This window comes from Paramisgurnus dabryanus, chromosome 12 (assembly GCF_030506205.2).
Source record: "Paramisgurnus dabryanus chromosome 12, PD_genome_1.1, whole genome shotgun sequence".
Taxonomy (NCBI): Eukaryota; Metazoa; Chordata; class Actinopteri; order Cypriniformes; family Cobitidae; genus Paramisgurnus; species Paramisgurnus dabryanus.
This window is the reverse complement of record NC_133348.1, coordinates 26,359,969-26,380,922: the sequence shown is the minus strand read 5'-3', so window position 1 is coordinate 26,380,922 and position 20,954 is coordinate 26,359,969. Positions and strand designations below refer to the sequence as shown.

At 38.5% G+C, this 20,954-nt stretch overlaps 1 protein-coding gene across 4 annotated transcripts in view; it reads right to left on the bottom strand.

Moving 5' to 3' along the window:
- The window catches only part of suco (SUN domain containing ossification factor), a 63,943-nt gene that overhangs the window by 6,533 nt on the left and 36,456 nt on the right, over positions 1–20,954 (bottom strand). For 3 of the 4 annotated variants that reach the window (XM_065257361.2, XM_065257363.2, XM_065257364.2), the window contains 13 exons: positions 19,991–20,098; positions 19,798–19,903; positions 18,691–18,711; positions 17,194–17,249; positions 14,730–14,821; positions 14,296–14,361; positions 9,118–9,201; positions 7,330–7,420; positions 2,311–3,552; positions 2,140–2,227; positions 474–578; positions 225–373; positions 53–144 (listed from right to left, as the gene is read on the bottom strand). In XM_065257361.2, coding sequence (XP_065113433.1) covers positions 53–144; positions 225–373; positions 474–578; positions 2,140–2,227; positions 2,311–3,552; positions 7,330–7,420; positions 9,118–9,201; positions 14,296–14,361; positions 14,730–14,821; positions 17,194–17,249; positions 18,691–18,711; positions 19,798–19,903; positions 19,991–20,098 — 2,300 coding nt within the window. The remainder of the gene's footprint in view (positions 1–52; positions 145–224; positions 374–473; positions 579–2,139; positions 2,228–2,310; positions 3,553–7,329; positions 7,421–9,117; positions 9,202–14,295; positions 14,362–14,729; positions 14,822–17,193; positions 17,250–18,690; positions 18,712–19,797; positions 19,904–19,990; positions 20,099–20,954) is intronic. The other variant, XM_065257362.2, reaches the window with a different exon arrangement.

The window sequence follows — 20,954 nt, the reverse complement described above, 5'->3', positions numbered from 1 at the left end:
GATGAGCGTGAGTAAGAAAAAACTATGTCTTTAAAACAATAGTGACTCTTACCTTCTGCTGTAGGTAACTGAAATGATTTCGACCGAACAAGAGGGCAAGAGACTCTTCGTTTTAGACTCATATCGTCATAAGAGGAAAAACACCTAAGAGAAAGAAGTGTTAAGTATATATATGTTTGTGCATTATGCTGTGTATTAAATATAGCTGTGTGTGTATTGTGTACCTCTTAGGGCTGGGGTAATGGTTGCTCATAGGAACGGTTGGGCTGGGGTTGTTATTGGGTGAGCTCTTACAGCACTGCATACACAGCAGTAAACCCAGCGTCAGACACAGGATAACAGACAACACCAGATAACTCTGCCTGTCTGACACCTGCAACACACACATTAGTTATCATATACAATTTATATACATTACTGGGTGGCCCATAACAGATGGAAGGAATGTGACAAAAATAGCCATGTTTGTATACCTCTCTCTGTAGCTGAGAAACAATGACAGACAGATTCAGCATGATCTTGGTGGCATTCTCCAGTTGGCTCTGTAACATCTGTATAGACTCCGTCTGTTTCTGGTCCTGAACACACATACAGTAAACCACACTGAGTTGATACATTATTGCACACGGTTCGTGTGATATCTACGCATTTCTAATGCAATGATTAAAAACATGCAATGTGCTATAGAGGCCCAAGCAGTATTTGATCCATGTAATCGGTCTTAATAATTTTGGATTACAAAAAAACAACAGAAAAATAAAGGTGGCGCATTTGTTTGCAGATGCCACAATGTTCTTCATAACGAAGAAAGGCCCTGTCTTAAATGGCGCACTTCATGTGGACTTTCAGTCTCGTGGCCTTAAATTGCGTGTGCTAGCTTAGTCTACGAGTCCGTAAGGTGTCCCATCTGTCATTTTTACACTCCGAAGTGTGCTTATCAGTGCCCCGTTTGCATTCTTGATACAATCTATGGCAAAGCACTTTACCAACCCAGAAGTCCTTGCAAAAGGGCAATCAGACCAATCAGACGAAGGGTGGGAGGAGTTCACACTGATGGGCAACTTCTCTTCCCATTTTCAGCGTGATGCTCAAGTCTGTCCCAAAATATGACCTAGGTGTGCCCTCTTGGACTCGCGTCAAGGGTCCCTAAGGTCTGCACTACATGATGTCATCAAAGTGTGGACTCTGAGGAGGTCCACAAGTCCAGAGTGTGCCATTTGGGACAGGCCATAGTAACCACAGGTATTGGTTTTCACTACTTTTGGGTGATATGCCCCATTTTGAGATCGTCCTATCGTCAGCCTGTGAGATTGCTGATACACGAAAGCTGATATGCGGTATCCGCGTAATTAAGTCCAGGCACTCTAAAAATGTCCTACGTGCCAGGAGGTAGGAACAACAAACTTGCTGGTTTGAACCCTCTGCGCGGCCAACAACCTCTCTAGTGCAAGGAAATGTCAGAGCCATGTGTATTACAAGTTCAGGTGCTAAAAAGAGTAAATGCCGAGCGCATTCTGGTCCGTACAAGAGTCCAAGGTGTGCGCATTGAGTCCACGTGCGTGCAAGAAGGAATCCACGTGCACTATAAGCTCTCTCGTGCAAAGTTAAGGCCACAAACCCTCTCATGCGAGGAAAACTATGCAATGCGCATGTTAATGTGAAACTATGATGATAATAACATCAACTATTGTAACTATCGTCATGAAAGCCCACCATTAGCGATATATCTGACAATCTCCAATGCACGATACTATCGTCTATCAGCCCTATGTGTCACATTAACTAGGAACGTTGTTCACTAAATTTAACAACCAGACACTGTCCAAATACATTAATTATTTAAGATTACTTAAATAAGCGAAGCCACCAAAAGTGTATTTCCATAAACTGTACAAAACATGGACATCACCCATAGGTTTCTAAAGAGCATTTTTGTAGCCCAAAGTAGGCGGAGCCTGCCGTCGCCATCTTGGCCACACATCACTCTCAAATAACCAAAAATTTGCAAAGAATCAGAATGTGGGTGGAGATAAGGTTCAATGCACCCATCAATCAAGTGGACACGCCCTTAGTTATGCAGAAATTTAAGGCTTAAAGTCCTAGTTTGGATTGCAAATGTACTGCGAGATTAATAATAACCTGCTCCTCTGCGATTCTGGAGGTGTTCTGCAGTTTAATGATGGTCTTATTGAAAGCACGCTGCATCTCCTCCATTTGCTTACGATACCTGTAAAACAGGGGCGCAAATTAACCCAAAGGTGATGATTAGCTAAAATGTTCATTTGAGTTTATTAGTCCATAACTGTGTACCTTTGACTGAGCTCCTCCAGGTATCTGCTGCTGAGAGACATGTTCATCTCCAGTGCTTTGATTCTATTATTCAACCTCATGAAAACAGATTCCTTCTGGTTGGATCCGTGCACCTGATTCCCGTTTCCGTTAACATGTCCGTTTTCCGAAGAATGCTGCTGCTCTGCGTAAAACTCTCCGGCGTTGCGGTGAGGTCCGGTCTGGCTGAGCAGGATGTCATCTACGGTCTCCTCCTGCTGAGGCAGAGGTGGTTCGGAAACCTCTGGTTGGGTGACCACAGCACTGTGGTGCGAGTCTTCCACACCTTCTGCCCTACTGTTGTCTGAGGACTCTGGAGGTAGGATGGGAAGTTCGGTAGGTGGGGGGATGTCAGCAGGCTGAGTGTGGGTTGGAAGTAGCTGTGCTGGCGGTTCACTGGTAGAGGTGGGAAGCTCCAGTTTGGGTGGATCTGTCTCTGGGCTGGAAGATTCAGTGGTGGTGGGGGTGAGGATGGAGGAGGTGGCACTAGGAGTTAGGATGCTGACAGATGAACGAGTCTCTGCGATGTTTTCCATGTACTGCGATCCCTGGTCTACGGTCTCTTCCACAGCTGGGGACTCAGGGATGGTTTGAGTGGGGGTGTCAGAAAAGCTATGTAGTGGAAGGGTGGAGGTGCGACTGGGTTCCAGTAAAATGATCTCATGTTGGAGCTTCTGGTCGGTCACTGTATCTTCACTGGAAGGCTGAGGCGGAGTGGTCATCGTTTCAGTAGGGGATATGACTTCGCTTTGTGAATGAGAGGGATGATCCCCTTCTGCAAGTTTCTCAGAGAAAGATGGAGGTTCTTGAGTGGGGGTGGTGCTAGTCAAAATCTGTTGAGAGGAACTTTGAATGTCTGTGTCGGGGTGTGCGTGCTGAGCCTTGTGCTGTAGATCTCTGAACTGGCGTTGTAGTGCTAAAGCGGCTGAACAGTAGCAATAAAAGTATTCTTGTAAAGATGCCAAGCATGACAAAGTCGAGAGGTGACCGCAGTACAAGGCGCTTTCTCTCTCCCACACCTCTAAGCGCCTTCTCTCCTCTTCGCTCTCCTCCTCCTCCAGCAGGGTCACCGTTGGGCGGGTGACCTCTTCATCTTCCTCCTCTTTGATGAGGATGACGATGCGGTCTTCCTCAGGGAGAGGCGCCAAATCAAAGGTTTCTGTTTGGTCTCCCGAATCCAAGTCTTCTTTCACCAGAGTGGGAGACAACTCAGGGGTTTCCAATCTGGAGGCATAAAGACAGGGAATGAACATACTGTCGCCTGTTGTCTCGCTATAGAAATGTCAAGTACATATCAATATAAAGAACAAAGTCTAGTCAACAATTGCATTCAAGTCGTATATACCATCCGCTTTTTAAACTTTTACCAGAAATGTAATATTTAACTTACAAACAAACATCATGAAACCATGCTTGGGTAATCAGATTACCATATTGTAAGTTATGAGTAGGAATTGGTGATTTTAAAATACAATGTAGTCTTGCACATTCTTAGTCAACAAATCAACTTTGTCAACATTCTTTGATTCTTGAACAGTGTAATTTTATTTACTGAACTGTTTCATAAGATGCAAAGTTACACGGTTTACTTGGAAATTGTTGTATAATGTCTTTGCTTGACATTTGACATTGTGTTGTGTACACATTGACTGCTGTTCATTATTTGAGCAAAAATGCAGCATGGGTAATAATCTCAAGTGTAGGTGATGATCCTAAGACTGTTCTGGTGTTTTGTTGTGACAACCAGTTAATTTTTTTTATTTCCACTTGCAATTCCTTGTAATTAAAGACCAGCATTGCTAGACAATATTTAAAGTCCCACTTTGGGAAAATCTGATTTTTATTGTCTTTTATACACTGTAAAAAATCCAATTAATGAAATGTTGGACGGGCAAAAATATATAAGTTAAACCAATTTTTTTGTTTGAGCTAGTTGAGAAGACATATTATTTTAAGTCTAGATAAATCTGTGTTAAAACATTAAATGAATGTTTTTTTCAAATCCAGTCAACATTCAGAATGGCTAATGTTGACTGAACTTATTAAGACAAATCAGGTAAATATGTGGACTTATGACAGCTTTGTTTCCTGACAGCAAAATGCTCCTAATATTACTGTTATTTAGTCACAAAATGTAATTGTAAGAGTTGTTCAGGCGTGAATGTATGTGCTTAAAGTTTAAATTTGCGGTCGGTTAATAAAGAGAGCGTCTATTTAAAAGTGTGCTCGGACACTTTCGGATGGAGATTAGCTCCATGTGAGCTCCAGAAAATCACCGGCGCTTAAGCGCTCACACCCCGCCCAGCGCAGCCTCGCCTCGGCAAGCGCATCAGAAATCGACTGCTGGCTCTGATATCTCTGTGGCATTTAAACGTGATTTAATTCATTTTAATTTCTTATACTTAACAATGAAAGGGTTATGTTTTAAATCATATTTTAGGATTGCACTTAATTGATATCGCTGTTGAGTGCATGTTTCATATCTTTTACATTTGTTATAACCGGACTGCATGGGAATTTGAACTTCAGAGCTGAAGGAGCGGGTGGAGAAATAGTCCCAATATCATTACAATCTTAAATAAAACTTCTAAATATACCCGTGTATGTACCCGTGTGCGCGCCGGCGTGCACGCGACCCGCTCGCGCGCGTGTGTGTACAGTATGTGCGTGATTTTTTAATTTAAAATGTCTTAACTCGGAAGGATCTGGATCACAGGTCATTTCATCTGAGATCAATCCGCACCTAACAGCAGGCATCACTGATTCACATGACACAAGTCAACAGCCATTTCCTCAAGTTCACGTCAGGTAAGTGTTTGTAAACAAATGTTAATTTTAGACTATATTAAATTGGCAAAGACGCAAATACGCGACGTTTTTGTAAAGTTATATAAAGGTGTGTTAAAGTGGAGCTATTTTAGTTAACGTTACCGGACAGGGTTAAGGACTCCGTCTTAATTATAATTGGGACATTTTTACAAACAAACCTTATAAAATACAATACTGGCGTGCATTTTGAGACAAAACAATATCACTCATATGTTAAGAGATGTCAGTATTTTAGTCAGTGATAAGTCCTGTCCGAGAAAACCGCCCAATAGTGTTTAATTCAATTACGTGTGATGTCTGAGGGAAATTTGGCAATTTTGGGGTATAAAGTCTTTCACCGTCAAGCTTTATAATATTAAACATCTATTTATGTATGTATTTATATTCCTCTGTTTATCAAACCAGAGCGGTGATGATGCGGAGAGGCAGACCAGAGGGTTACATGGCGAAAGAAGTTAAATGGCCCTGGAGATGTTCTGACTGACTTCGGAGTGCTTTTTGGACTGTTTTATGCCATCTATTAAGAGAAGACTTAATTCTGTATGTTCAGTCTGTATGATAAGTGAATAAAGCTTTTGTTTTTATGTGACTGAAGTTAATTATTTGTTAACACCACCAGCATAAATTATTTGATAAATAATTTTTAAAAGTTTATTAAAAATTTCCAAATAATAAATATTAATTGAAGTAACACATAAAACATTGAGTAAATACTTAAATTTTAATTGAAAATCTTTAGTGTAAGTTTTTAAAGATTCAACTGATTAAAACATTTTAGCTGAATGAACTATAAAAGCTAGTTGAGCAAACATACTTTTTTATATTTGAGTCAAGTTTGGGCCAACTAAAAAACATCAATCCAGGTAACACTTTGGAGTCAGAAATTGAGTGAACGTAAAATTTCTGTGGAACTAGTTACTAAAAAATAATTCATTGAGCCAACAATTTATTTTTTACAGTGTATGTCTGTGGTGATTTTATTATGTTTTAAGACAAGCCATGGGCAAATTCATAATTTAACAAGATTTTCTCTATAAAATCTCATTCCCGCGTTTAGAAATCGCCTTGGTTTTTCATTGTGTTGATGTGATTGGTAACATGTTTATGACAGTTGATATTATGTTTGTTTTTTTTAATTTTCCTAACATCCCAACAATTACTGATATTCGTGAAATTTCTTTGTAGAAAAGGTTTCAAATAAAATACGATATTTTTGGCATTATTTTATGACTTTTAATCATTTAACCACCAAGTTTCCTTAAAGGTCAAATTCTTTCTGATCCTATTTTTTAAACCCTAGTTACGTAGTTAGTGTTCAATGTTGCTATAATAGCATAAATAACACCTGTAAAATGACAAAGCTCAAAGTTCACTGCCAGACAATATATTTTCTTTAACAGAATTCAACTTTCAAAGGCTACAGCGAACGATTGGTTTGGACTACAGTCCTCTACTTCCTGCTTTAATGACGTCAGTAGAACAGTTTTTTGACTAACCTCCGCCCACAGGAATACGTCAGTCGCCAGCTAAGCTGCTATCAAATCACAACACACTAAACAAGCTACACAATCAGAACTCGATACGCATTTCTGAAGGAGGGACTTCATAGGACAAGGAAGACATCAGACGTTTTGAGGACAGTGAAAACAGCACTATCCAGATAAGTAAATTGTGTGAAAAATACAGTGTTTTTTACATGTTAAACATGAACACATGTTATATTGCGCACTGTAAACACAATCAAAGCTTCAAAAACACAGAAAAAACGGGACCTTTAAACTGCCAAGTTGTAAGGAAAGTTGCCCCACCTGCCAATTTACAAGTTTAAGATACCAAAACAAAAAATGTGTATTTATTATTAAAAATACTGAAAATGTATTTAAACTAAAAAGGTTTTATAGAATAAAGTGACATAATAAATGCATCAAGTTTTTTTAATAGTACATAATGCCCCTGACACAAAGATAAGCATGTCATTTCATTGACCCAACTACAGTTTATTAGCGTTTTAGAAGCTTATGCTTTATGTAAAAAATGACTTAGCAGGTGACTTTATGTCAAACCAGTCTGTGCTGGAAAACTGGTCCTAGCTTTGGGCTCAATTTTGAGCAAGCATTTGGTGTTTAAATGTGTTTGATGAGCAGGCGGTGTGTGAGTGTGTATTAAACTCACATAGCAGGCGGTTCAGTGGGGGCGATTTCTGGCATGAGTGTAGTTTCTGGTGACGTCTCTGTGAGGTTTTCAGTCTCAAAGGACACATTTCCTGTTGGAAAAAAATGAATTGTGAAAGTGCAAGAAAAAGGAGAACACAAATATTGGTCTCCATACTCTTCTACCTCATCACAAAAAGAAGAATTGTTTAGACATCTATCCTTCATTAACCAACATCAAACACAATTGTGCCCTTAACCAAGATCTGGTAAAGATCTCTCATAGCTTGAAGTGATAATACTTAGAATAGTTTACAGGTAAATGTATTCAGAACAACAGGGGTTTCCACAGACTGCTGCAGAATGTCTATTAGTTCAAGGCGGTCTCCATAATGTGACTTATCAACGTAGTCCAAATTTTTGAAATGCCTCTACACATGGAAAATATCACTGACCAAAGGAACATTACGTATTATACAGTTCACAGCCTTCTTACTACTATTAGTTAACCATGACTAACTGTTTTGGTGAAATGCTTGGTAGGCTTTTAAGGTAACCGTCAGCAGTTCAAGTGTGTAATAAATATATATATATATATATATATATAAATATAAATATAATATAATATATATAAATATCAATATTCAAATATCAATATTATTGAATTACTTCTGGTTTCAATAATATTGATATTTGTATACAAACTTTGTATACTGTGGTTATGGTCGGCTCAAGACAAAATATTAAAGGAACACTCCACTTTTTTTTTGAAAATGGGCTCATTTTCCAGCTCCCCTAGAGGTAAACAATTCAGTTTTACAGTTTTGGAATTGGCCTAGAAAATAGCAACTTAAATTTTTGGTCTTACTAAACAATATATCTACAGAAGAGTAAAGTTTTCAATAGGAAAAATATCAAAATTCTTTGGTTATTTTTTAGCATGATGCTAATGGTCAAATCAGATTCAATGAATTACGCTAAGCTGTGCTAAAAGTGGTACCGCCAGACCCAATGATCGGCTAAATGGATTCCAAACGGTAAAACTGAATTGTTTACTCTAGGGGAGCTGTCCCTTTAAAGGGTGGTTTTCTGGACAGGGTTTAGATTAAGACAGGACTAGAATTTACTTAAGACATTTAAGTAATTTTTTCAAACAAACCTTACAAAAAATATTACTGGTGTGCATCTTGAGACAAAACAATAGCAGGGATATACTTTAAGATATGTCAGTGCAAGTTGTTTTCATAAAGGACATCTCAATCAAGCATTTTAGTCTTGGACTAGACTCAAGCAGGGTCTTGAAAAAACACCCATAATTGTCCGTTTGAATAAAAGCATCTTCTAAATGAATAAATGTAAAAATGTAACAAACATTCATCGGTTCACAAGATTACAATTTTCCATAGTAAAAATATCTTATTAAACAGTCTTTACTTTTCTATATGCCTAGCCAGACTGCTTACTGTTACGATATAGATTGAGTTCTTCTTTTTTGTCTCACTTTTGCATTTAGGAAAGCCACATGCTTATTTGAATAGTGTTTTGTAACAAATCTCTGTGAGTGCATACACACAAACCCTGGGAGAGTTTGATGCTGGCAAGCACAGCTAGAGAGCTTGTCAAAGACAGGCATTCACTACCAGGCCTCACAGCTCAAGCACTGCTGGCATAGGGACAACCTTCACTAGTCACAGATGCCAAGCACAGAGGAGCAAATAAGAGGAGCAATGTTATACTGCCGAAAGCACTAAAGAGACCTGGGTATAAGAGATTTTATTATCCATCCACAAGTAGAAGATTAAATCCATACCTTCGATTTCAACTCCATCTTCAAGCTCCGATTTCCCTCCAAGCACGTTGGCTGCGATGTTGTTTACCATATTCAGGATGGCTTCTTGAATAAATACAATAAATACAATAGCATCTTTATCACCATAAATTTACCAGAATGGACTTTAGCAGTAAAATCTAAAATGTTAAGTCTTTAAGATATTAACTTGCATATCAGTACCATAATATGTGTCAGAGAGGCTGTTTACACCTGGTATTAAAATGTGTTTTTGGCAATCGGATCACATGTGGACAATGCTACATACAAGTGTAAATGGGGTGTGAAACGTTTTGAGGTCGTCCACTTGCGATCACATTACAGGTAATCTTACAACTCCTCTTTTTTTTTAAATGGTCCTGTTCACTCAATCTTTTAACAACTTTCACTGCCTTCACTGGTAAATTGCATCTATAAAGTGAACAAAATACTATAATCCTGAGCTGTGGAAACTGGGGTAAGCACAAAAGTACAAACTAACAGGTAGATGCAAATTGACTTTAACACATGTGAATGCATTTTCTGTGCGCGTCTCGAGGCCTCCATGCTCACTGAACCAAGCAGGAGAAATCATTAATATGAGGGTGCGTGCGTTTGACATATGTGTGAAAGGTAAATCATTTTCACTGGAACTGAGGAACCCTCAGGGGTAACGTCCTTGAATGATAAAGTCAGCATGTGCTTCTAGAAAATATTTCTTTCCACAATAACAAAAATCAACATATTGAAATTAATATACCAATAAATCCTGTGATCTAATGAACTTTCTACGAGGAAAACAAGATGTGGCCAATTTTTTACCCCTTACATTATAAAAATTTTAGGCACGCTTGTTATTTTTGAGACGAAGGCCCTGTGTCCACTAAAGTGTTAAAACGTGGCTAAAAATGCCAGGCGCTCTTAAAAGGGATAATTCACCCAAAAATAAAAAATTGCAGTTCATTTACTCCTTCAGGCCATCTGATATGTTTGTGATATTTTTGCTTCGGTGAAATCTTTCAGTAGAATAATAAAGAAGTGCTCTGTGACTCATGTAATGCAAGTAAACGGTTTCCAGCAGTTTAAGAGTTTAAAAAGAAATCAATACAAAAGTAAACTCCCGGTGACATATTGACCTCCTGTGAAACCAATTGATAAGCCTATCAGTGCCACCTATAGAGCTGGATGGTACAGTGCACTTCCTGTATATCTATTAAGTGCGCTAATACCCCTTCCGCTCTATACTGGTGCTTTTTAATTGCATAGTACCCCACCGTTTGGGTCCGGTCGGCTTACTTTTTTACTGGGGTTTTCCCACTGGTTACAGTATGAGTACCCAATACTTTTTAGTACCACCTCGGTTGGGGTTCCAAGCGAGCTGAGTGGATACTAAAACGTGACGTGAAAACACTGATGATCACTGATTGGTCTGAGAGAATTGTGACGAACGCGTGCTTTACCTCAGTGCTTGCGTTGTCTCGAGCAAGCCTGTTGTCATCTGTGCTTCATGGTAAGTTCCCAAACTCCTTTTTAGCGGTGAAAAACATACACTTGTTGAGAATCAAAAACACAACATATAGTGTTTTCAAGACTTGCGGTTTGTGGCAGCACATTCGCGACGTGAAACCCCGCATGTACAGCATTTTGGAACTTAAATCAGGCTCAGCAGAGAGCGCGTCAGCAGAGAACGCGTCAACTGACGCTACGGGTATTTGTACAAAAACCATGTGAGACAGAGGTAGTGATAAACACGATGTGCAAACATTTATTTGTGGTGGCCAATTTTGATTTTGTGGCAGACTGAGAAATAAATGAATGTATAGGAACGTATAGCATTCCAACAATGCTCTCACTTGTATGATGTCACAGCAATGGGCAGCGCAAATTTAACGACACGCCTATAATAAGTTTACACCCGTTAATAATACTAACGGTAATAATTGTGTAAATAACTTCAATTTCTTGCAAAAACAATCGATTGGTTTAATAAGAAATCAGTATGTCAGCAGGAGTTGTGATTTTGTTGTGGTGAAAACAGTTTACCTGCATTATATGAATGAAATTACCATTGCGGTTTCTGCAAAACATCATCTTTATTGTTCTACTCAAAAAATAGCAGATGACCTGAGGGTGAGTAAAATGAACAGTGAAGCAGGGCCGTGCAGAGACCATTGGAGGGGCAGGTGCTCAAAGAATAAAAAGGGTACTTTGCTCGCCGACACGCAAGCACACAACTGAAACAAATAATAAAGTAATACAGAATAGAAAGATGATAAGTCTAACGTTTTTCTTTATTTTCCTTGTAAATAGAGTGAGACAGAAAAATCTATATAGACTGAGTTTTATATCTATATATTTATGCATTTGGGAGCAGCTTTTATCCAAAACGACTTACAGTGCATTTCATTTAGTGTTTGTGTGTGTCAACACAGTATATGCAGTTTTGAAATTATATGATTTTATATATTGCATTGTTACATTAAGATATTATTACGTTTACAGGCTTGTGTTTTTGTTGTCATATTTAAAATATAATTCTATTCTAATCCTGTTCGAAATTTGTATACAAAGAGAGTAGCCTAGATATTTTAGTTTTGAATCGTGTTTGTGTTGTGTTTTTGCACACTTTGATGCCTTGATGACAGGGCAATAAAATAATGATATTCATCTCACCTTTCATTCATTTCATGAAGCCTCTAGTACTTTCATTATTTTCAGGTAAACTAAAACTGGTTGCAAACCTGGAGAGTTTTTGACTGAGTTAATAATTTAGCACGAGTATGGCTATTACCCAACATCAGCTCACATTGTCTTTTATCAAAGGCGAGTCCAGGAATCGTAAATTCAATGTGATACAAAAATTAAGAGTTTTTTTTACCGTATTCATCGGATCTTGCTCTTCCAACAAACTCTGCGTTACAAGTGGATCACATTAGAACAGCGCGAGAGCGATTTGAAATCAAACTCCTCCGTATGATTTCCCGAATATTTCTCGCGGTACTTTGATGTCATGTGCGTTTCGGTTCTTGCATTGCTGCGTGAAGTTGAGCACACCTAAGAACTCGAGACAGCTACCTGTATGAACTTCCGGCAGAGAACGTCCCTGCCTTTGCCTCATCCATTGTTTTTATATGGGAAGAATGTTTTATTTTCAGCGTGAGAAATACAAGGTGTGGCGTCACTGGCGTGTAAACTGGCTGAAGTGCGTGTGAAGGCTGAAATGCGTGAGACTTGAGCAGGGCCGTGCAGAGACAATTGGAGAGGCAGGTGCTCAAAAAATAAAAAGGGCACTTTGCTCGCTGACACGCAAGCACACAACTGAAACAAATAATAAAGTAATACAGAATAGAAAGGTGATTTTAAGTCTAACGTTTTCCTTTATTTTCCTTGCAAATAGAGTGAGAGAGAAAAATCTATATAGACTGAGTTTTATATCTATACATTTATGCATTTGGCAGCCACTTTTATCCAAAACGACTTACAGTGCATTTCATTTTGTGTTTGTGTGTGTCAACAGTATGTGCAGTTTTGAAATTATATGATATTATTGCATTGTGACATTAAGATATTACTACGTTTACAGTCTTGTGTTTTTGTTGTCATATTTAAAATATAATTCTATTCTATTCTAATCCTGTTCGAAATTTGTATACAAAGAGAGTAGCCTATAGTTTTGAAAGCGTGTTTGTGTTGTGTTTTTGCACACTTTGATGCCTTGATGACACGGCAATAAAATAATGACATTCATCTCTCCTTTCATTCATTTTATGAAGCCTCTAGTACTTTCTTTATTTTCAGGTAAACTAAAACTGGTTGCAAAGCTGGAGAGTTTTTGACTGCGTTAATAATTTAGCACGAGTATGGCTATATTAGCCAACATCAGCTCACATTGTCTTTTATCAAAGGCGAGTCCAGGAATCGTAAATTCAATATGATACAAAAATTAAACGAGTTTTTTTTACCGTATTCATCGGATCTTGCTCCTCCAACAAACTCTGCGTGACAGGTGAACAGCGCAAGAGCGATTTGAAATCAAACTCCTCCGTATGATTTCCCGAATATTTCTCGCGGTACTTTGATATGCGTTTCGGTTCTTGCATTGCTGCGTGAAGTTGAGCACACCTAAAAACTCGAGACAGCTACCTGTATGAACTCCCGGCAGAGAACGTCCCTGCCTTTGCCTCATCCATTGTTTTTATATGGGAAGAATGTTTTATTTTCAGCGTGAGAAATGCAAGGTGTGTCGTCACTGGCGTGTAAACTGGCTGAAATGCGTGTGTCTCCCGCCGAATGCGTGAGACTTGAGAGCCCTGTTTGCATCTAACTTTGTAGAGATGTTAATACACACAGACAGCAATAAACAAAAGCTGTGCATGCTCTCCTCACGTTGTTCTTGTAAAATAATAATAATATAACAAGCATATCGCTTCGGTTCAATGCCGGCTCGAGGGGGATCCTCCCTGTACTGCGCACCGTGTCGTGCACGTGTGGGCGCTGCCTGCTACTAGCGCTGTGAGCTAGCTAGTGATGATCGTCCCTAAAGAGATTGTCCAATGAAAGGTCAATACGTCATCACGTGACTAGTTTTATTTGCGTCTAAAATATTTTTTATTAATTTTACTAATAGTTAGATTGGGCAGGCCTTCACAAAAGGGCATTTAATTACAAAAAAATGCCTTGTCAAAAAGGGCACTTTGGTCATCCAGGGGTAAAGGGGCAGGTGCTTGGGCACCCGCCGCCCCCCCCCTCTGCACGTGCCTGCAGTGAAGTTTCAGTTTTGGGTGAATTATCCCTTCTAAAACGCAGACTGTGGCTAGCCTTCTGTTAGATGCGCTTTGGCTGCTATGATATTTCTGTTATGTTTATCAATCGTTGTACAATGTGCCGGTTGGTATGTGTGGTATTTGTCCTGCGCCTCCTTCACTGTGATTAGACGGCTGGGTGAAAAATGACATTGACGAGCCTAGCGTTTCACACATAGATGAAAATGTTTTCACTCCCGTCAAAAAACAAAAATGCAGAGCACTAAGCGCTAAACATGTAACAAAACCAATCAGCACCTCGCCAGCTGCTGATGGTTTTATTTTTTTTAAACGTGATATTTCTATTAGAAACAACTGGAAGAAATTTACTGGCCTAAAAAAAAACAGGACCTAATGAACAGTTAGTAAGAGGACCTACTAGTGGCAGAGCCCAGCAGATTTTTTGCTGCCTTGTCTTCCGATGGCAAGTAGCCGGGTGCGTAATCTGTAAAATATAATTCTAGGATTAAAACAACAGGATTAGCCAATGAAAACACAAAACAAGAGTTAAAATGAAAGATGATAGCCTTTCCAAAGTGGAATTTGCTCCTGAAAATCCTAATCTTTGTAAATGTGCGAGTTGCCATCTTTAAGCTCCTTTGTGTAAAGACTTCCAGTGAGCCACTAAAGTTAATGGAAGTCGTATTGCAAGAGACAGAAGTGTGCTGTTTGTACTGGCTTTTTAATGTTTATTATGAATTTGTGCAGTTAGGTAGGGTTTGCTAATAACATTTCTGACGATAACATTGTCCTTCTCTAACATTTTAGCATTGATGAAACACAAAAGGGACCAGAAAGCTATCTGTATCATACCATAGTCTTCATCCAGATACTCTGATCTCTCCGAGGTGTACTGTGAGTCGGCTATCTCATCATACTCCTCCACCATACTGGTGCCAAACACCCTGATATAAAGAAAATATAGATGAACAAAGAATTGATTAGAAACTTCATAGTGAAAAAACGATAACAAAAACTAGGTGATTAAAAATATGCCTACATTATCTCAAAGACCTCACAGTCCCATTACAGATAAAGTCTGTTAGGCCTTGGGACTATCGGAAACTTTAAGGCAAATCCCACTGGGATCACTAGCATAACTTATCTCTACTTTCTCCAAGTCAACTATTACTCTGCTCTTTGCCCTGGTGGGGTCTTTAAAAACAAGTTTTTAATTCTTAAGTGCTAGTTATGGGGAGGGTAATCGCAGGGACAGACACATAAAAACATATAGACATTCAGTAAAACAGTCAGAAGGAGGGAGGGAAAATCTGCAGTTTACAGATAATTCCACTCAAGTGAGGGGATTAAAGTATTAAACTCATCTGAAAATACGATTAATATGACTCATCATTTGGACGTGTTAAATGTCAACAAAAAAAGACCAAATATTTATTAACAGCTTAGTTTATAATGAGATCACTTGGGAAAAAGTTTTGTTTGTTTCTCTGTGGTGTCTTGCTTGCCTCCCACAATACATACAGAAATGTCCCTATAGTGGGTGAGAATGTCTCTTATAGAGTGAGTGAGCCCACATCAGTCCCTTTATGGGCCTCTAACCAAGATTAAATCTGCTGCCAATGCACACGGACCAGAGAGGAGCCAGAGGCGAAATATATCAACCCTGCTCCAGAACTTTTAAACATCTATAAAAGCTGTGTTTCCTTTTCTCAGAGACAATAAAAATGTAAAGGTCACTGGAAATACATAATCAGTTTCTCATTACTGCATAATGTTAAAGTGCATCTGTTTTATATACACACACACACGCACACACACACACACACGCACACGCACAACAAAGAAATCCTTCACAGCATGCTTAAGGTCAGACAACATCAGGTAATGTGTTAAAAGCTATTGACAAACTAATGTTTAGCAACTTGTTTCATTCTTAACTCTTGCGCCAATTTGATTATAGTGGACTCTTAAAGCCTGGAGTATAGTTTGCTTTTTCCGTGTACATGAACGTACGTAGTCGAATGGACAGCCTTGCAAACCATAGTTTATTTGACTCGTATGTGTACACACCAGTGTTGTAGTACTCAAAACTCGGACGCGGTCTTGGACTCGTTCTCGAGACCATATTTAAATGGTCTTGGTCTTGACTCTGACTCAACCCTCTCTGGACTCGGTCTTGACTCAGATTCGAATGAGCTGGTCTCGAATACAACACTGGAACACAGACATTCGACGCATGCGCATTGCGACAAAATGCAATGCATCTCCAAGGCTGTGTATGCACATGAGTCAAATATAGTATACTTGGCATGCCGCCTGTGTGTTTGACTGTTCAAAAAACTATGTTCACTTGGGCGTTTACGACCATTATAGTGCTTCTTGTGGTTATACTGAGATACCAGCTGGTACTAAGATCATTCAAAACAAGCACATACTTGGAGATTATGTTTTGGACTTTGACATAGCGCACATGTTTTAGATCACAAATTTAAATGTATGGTTGTATTCAACTCTTTCCACACCATTTTTAAATAACAGAAAACACTTCCCTGTCAAAGACGAAATTTTGTATTTTTGATAGGGGTGCACCGATATATCGGCCGATGATGCTTGCTATGCTTCTCAATGAATACCGGTGAAATGCTTCTACATCCAAAAGCCAGAGGGCGCTCTCGTGCAGAAACTCAATGTGCGCTGTAGACTAATGCTGCATTTACACCAACCGCGGTAGAGGCGTGAAGAGTGAGTGATTTCAATGTTAAGTCAATGTGAAGACGCGTTGACGCGCGTCAGGAGGTCCCGCGTGTAGCTCGCGCAAAAGGCGCGAATTGAGCGTTGTGCGCGTTACGCGCGAATTGTGCTTTTGTGCATTTTGCGGTTCACACGAATTTGCGGCTGACGCCAGAGTTGAAAAATTTGAAATATTTTCATGATAATAAAGAATATTTATAATGATTATGTTTGACGAGTGTTGCTTTTTCAAATGCATGTTATAAACGACTAACAGTGATTTGATCGATAGGGACTTGCTGATCAAAAGCTGTAGTACATGAAATAGCTGTGAATATTATTGGCTGTGCGATTCAGAATAATTATCGGCCACATATTATTAGTGAATATCGCCATTTATGGGTGCACCCCTAATTATTGAAGAAACCTATCCCATATTTGAGAGGTGATACAAAAGGAGAACAAATGAAGATTATTTCCTTCTAATTAAACATTTCCATGTAAAAAAATGCTGTTGGGCAACTTCTTTGAAAACACACAGACACAGAGATTATTAAATAATATTAATTGATAAAAATAAACCAACCTGATCAGGCTGAGGGGACAAAAGTGTTCAGACCCAAAATGGGAGAGCAACTCAACCTAAATAAAAACAACAAGAAAAGGATGCTCAAAAATGCTCACAAATAAAACCAGTACACATATAACCTTCTCACAATTTCATATCAATCTTAAGTGACATCCCAATAATTCACAACAAGATTAGTGGTGTTGTATTTGCAAAGCATAACACTTCCTGGTGAATGTGAGAAATGCATGCAGGTGTGTATATTTGTGGGTTCAAGGAATTGACACTGCCAGTGGCGAGGCCAGAAATTTTTCAATCTGAGTGGACCTCTGTGCCTATTCTTAAAATAATATAATTTTGCAATGTAGTAGTGGTTAAACGGATTACATTAAATTTTTTGAGTTAAAGATCGAATAATTTTCGGATGAGCAAAAAATTGAAAAAAAAGGAAACTAAATTTGTTTTTCATTTAAGAAATTATACGCATATGAAAATAAAAAAGACCAAAGTTACAAATAAAGTATAACAGTAGTATTAAGGAACAAAAATAGAATTGAATGATAACCGAGTTTTTGTGGTTTATGGTTAAAAAACCCACTATTTTCCACATTTCATAAATTTTTGTAGCTCCAGATATACTGTTTCCCTCACACGCATTGATTTTTGTACAAAGCGCATCGATCTGAAAAACTGAGTCCCTGATTGGCCAGCTAATCTATATGTTGTGATTGACCTGAATACCTCTGTTCTCAGCCGAAAATGTGACGCTCCTTATTATGTTTGAAAGATTCACTCACAGTGAAATGCTAACAGGAGTTAACTTACAGGCTGTGAGTCCGAAGCGAGAGGAATTATGATAATGTCGGTCTTGTCTACATCGCCAATCCCAGGAAGTAAACTGTTGCCTACAATCTGTGTGTTTGTTGTAGTCCAAGAAAAGAGATTTACGTTGGAGACGATAACTTGCATCATCGTTTACTTTGGGGTATGTACCTTTGGCATATCGCTAGCATGTACTAATACACACTTACACAAAGGAAATATAAAATCGGGAATCAGACATTAGGGGCTTTTAAAGACATAACTGACTGTTTTATGTGAATACTTGCAAAGACTGTGGAATTTCGAGATGATTTTGGCTTTAGGTGTCCTGTCAAGTGCAGAGAGATGCTGTGTTCAATGTGTGTGCGTCATCTTGCGCTCAAATTGTTTAAAATTTTAACATTTGCAAGATTTATAAACTCATACAAAGGATAAACTTTCTGTATAAATATTTATTTATTTCTAAGTTATGCATATTTGAGCGATTACTATTAAAAAGATAATTATAATTTATGCGTGACTTTATTTGCATTTATTTTGTCTCTCTTCTGACTGGGTGGGGCAACCGTTAATCTGGCCAGTGCCACCCTGGGCTTTCTGTAGCCTCGCCACTGGACACAGCAGTGCACTACTGTATCTGAGCCCTGCCACGCAAAGCAGCATTCAGAGAATCTGAGAGAGAAGAAAGCTAACCTTAATGTACTTGATGAACATCTGATGCAGGAGCAGAAGACAGCAGAGAAAAACAGAGAGGAAGATCAGTATATAAAAGGTTTCATTCATGATTAAGAACTACTTCTTTCATGAACTGAGCAGCCTTATCAATGCAGAAGAAAAGAGCTAGTTTAAGAAAAGCTTGCAACATGAAAAGCAAAGTGCAAAACAAAGAAAGAAAAATTTAATTAAAACAACATAAAAAGCATTCAAATTACAAAACTACACAGGAGCAGAGGAGGACAGTGTTGCTCAATATTGAGAAAGCATTACACAAATCCTAGAGAAAAGCATTTAGGAAGTGAAAATAAGTGCTGTCAATAAAAAAACATGCTAACATGAGAGATTGGTGCATTCAATGCTTTAACACATACCAATGCAAATCTGTGACTATAACCGATCAATGTGTGTGGGGGGATCATAATGACAGTCGGTATACATTTATGAGCCTCAAAGCCCTCAGGGAAAGGCATGGCTTTTCTCATATAACTGAACTGTTCCCAGCACACACTGTAATTTAATCAGTTTAACATGAAATGTTAATGCAAATCCATGTTTTTAGATCATAGCCATGCAACAGATGTGTGTGTGATAGTTTGAGCTTTTCATGCTTCAGATATTTAAAAAAAAAATGACAAAGATTGTGTATCTTTCTTCATCCACCTATCCAAGCATCTACCCACTTTTTTCTTATTATTTTAACACTTTAGGTGTTGGCAAGAAAAAAAAAAAAAACTAGGTGACGCTACTAACATAACTATATTTATCAGTGGTGTGAAAGCAGCTCAGATGCTTTATTACAACACTGTAGCTTTTCCAAGCGGTGTAGTGTGACAAAACAACACATTGTATTCCACACACAACAGAGTAAGCAGAGATAGAAATGTAATACCCTTCCTATGACCTCTCTATAGCAACTCACAGGAGAGTCAGATTCATTTTAGCAAATGATTGGTTAGGGAATATCATGTCAATGCGCAGGTGAAAACTATTCATAGCATCATTGATCAACACGATTGCCTAACTCACCAAAAAGGTTTTATCTTTATTTATTGCCGAATCAATATCTTCTCATCTATACCTTACCTTGACATATTTGGCATAGAGTTGCTCATCCAAAGGAAAGCTCTGTACTGTGCGTTCATCGCGGGCATGAAATGTGCCCAGCTTGACCCACTTACTGGTCGGATACCTGTGCAATAAAAAAAAATCAAAGTGTGATGAGGTTAGCATTTATGTACCTTCACACTACGCCCACCCATGTTTGCAGGCGAGTTACCTGTCGCTTATGGACACCAGGAAATCTTTTGGGGTAGAAGAAAACAACTCAAAGTTTGCGATGTCCAGCTGCTTCACCTGGATTGGCTCACAGAGCTCAATAACAAACCTGGAATTGCAGAGGAAACGAAAGTTTAAATATGAAAAATGTATTAAACTTTTAATTACAATAATAAATACATTTTATTGTATTACATTTAAGTAGTTGATGCATAACAATGAAACAAAGGATAAGTAAATCAACAACATAAGGCACATGACTGCTTTATTACAAATTTAGAGCAATACTCCAGACAAATGTCAAAATTACCTCAAGACTTACTCACCCTCAAGCAATAAAAGATACAAAAGTCCATCATCTTTCAGTCAAGCACATTTGAAGAAGTTAACTTTAGTAAATGTCCTTGTTTTTCCAAGCTTATAATGGGAGAAAACAGGGATCAGGGGACAACTTCTGTGAAGGGTGGATGGTCTTCAAAGTCAGAAGTAATCCACAAGCCTCAAAGGGGTTAATAAAGTTTTTTGCAATTAATTGATGCGATATTGTAAGAAAAATATTCATATTTCAAACTTTATAAACTATGATAAATAGCTTCCGGTAATGACGGCATCTTCGACTCCGATGATTCACTGCGCAACGTACCTATGGCAATGAACGCTTATTACGGTATGCTAAAACTCTTGTGAGTCCAAGATGGCGCCGTTACCAAAAGCTAGCTATTACGGTTATAAAAGTTTGAGATATGGATATTTTTCTTACGCAATCGCATTGATTACCTGCAAAAGAACTTTATGTCGATTACTTACTTCTGTGAAGGATGAATTAACTTTTGGGGCTTTCAAGTCAAAAGTTGTACAAAGCTTGGAAGAGCAAGGACATTTACTAAAATAACTTCAAATGTGTTCGTCTGAAAGATGATGGACATATGCATCTCAGATTGTTTGAAGGCGCGTAAATCATAGGG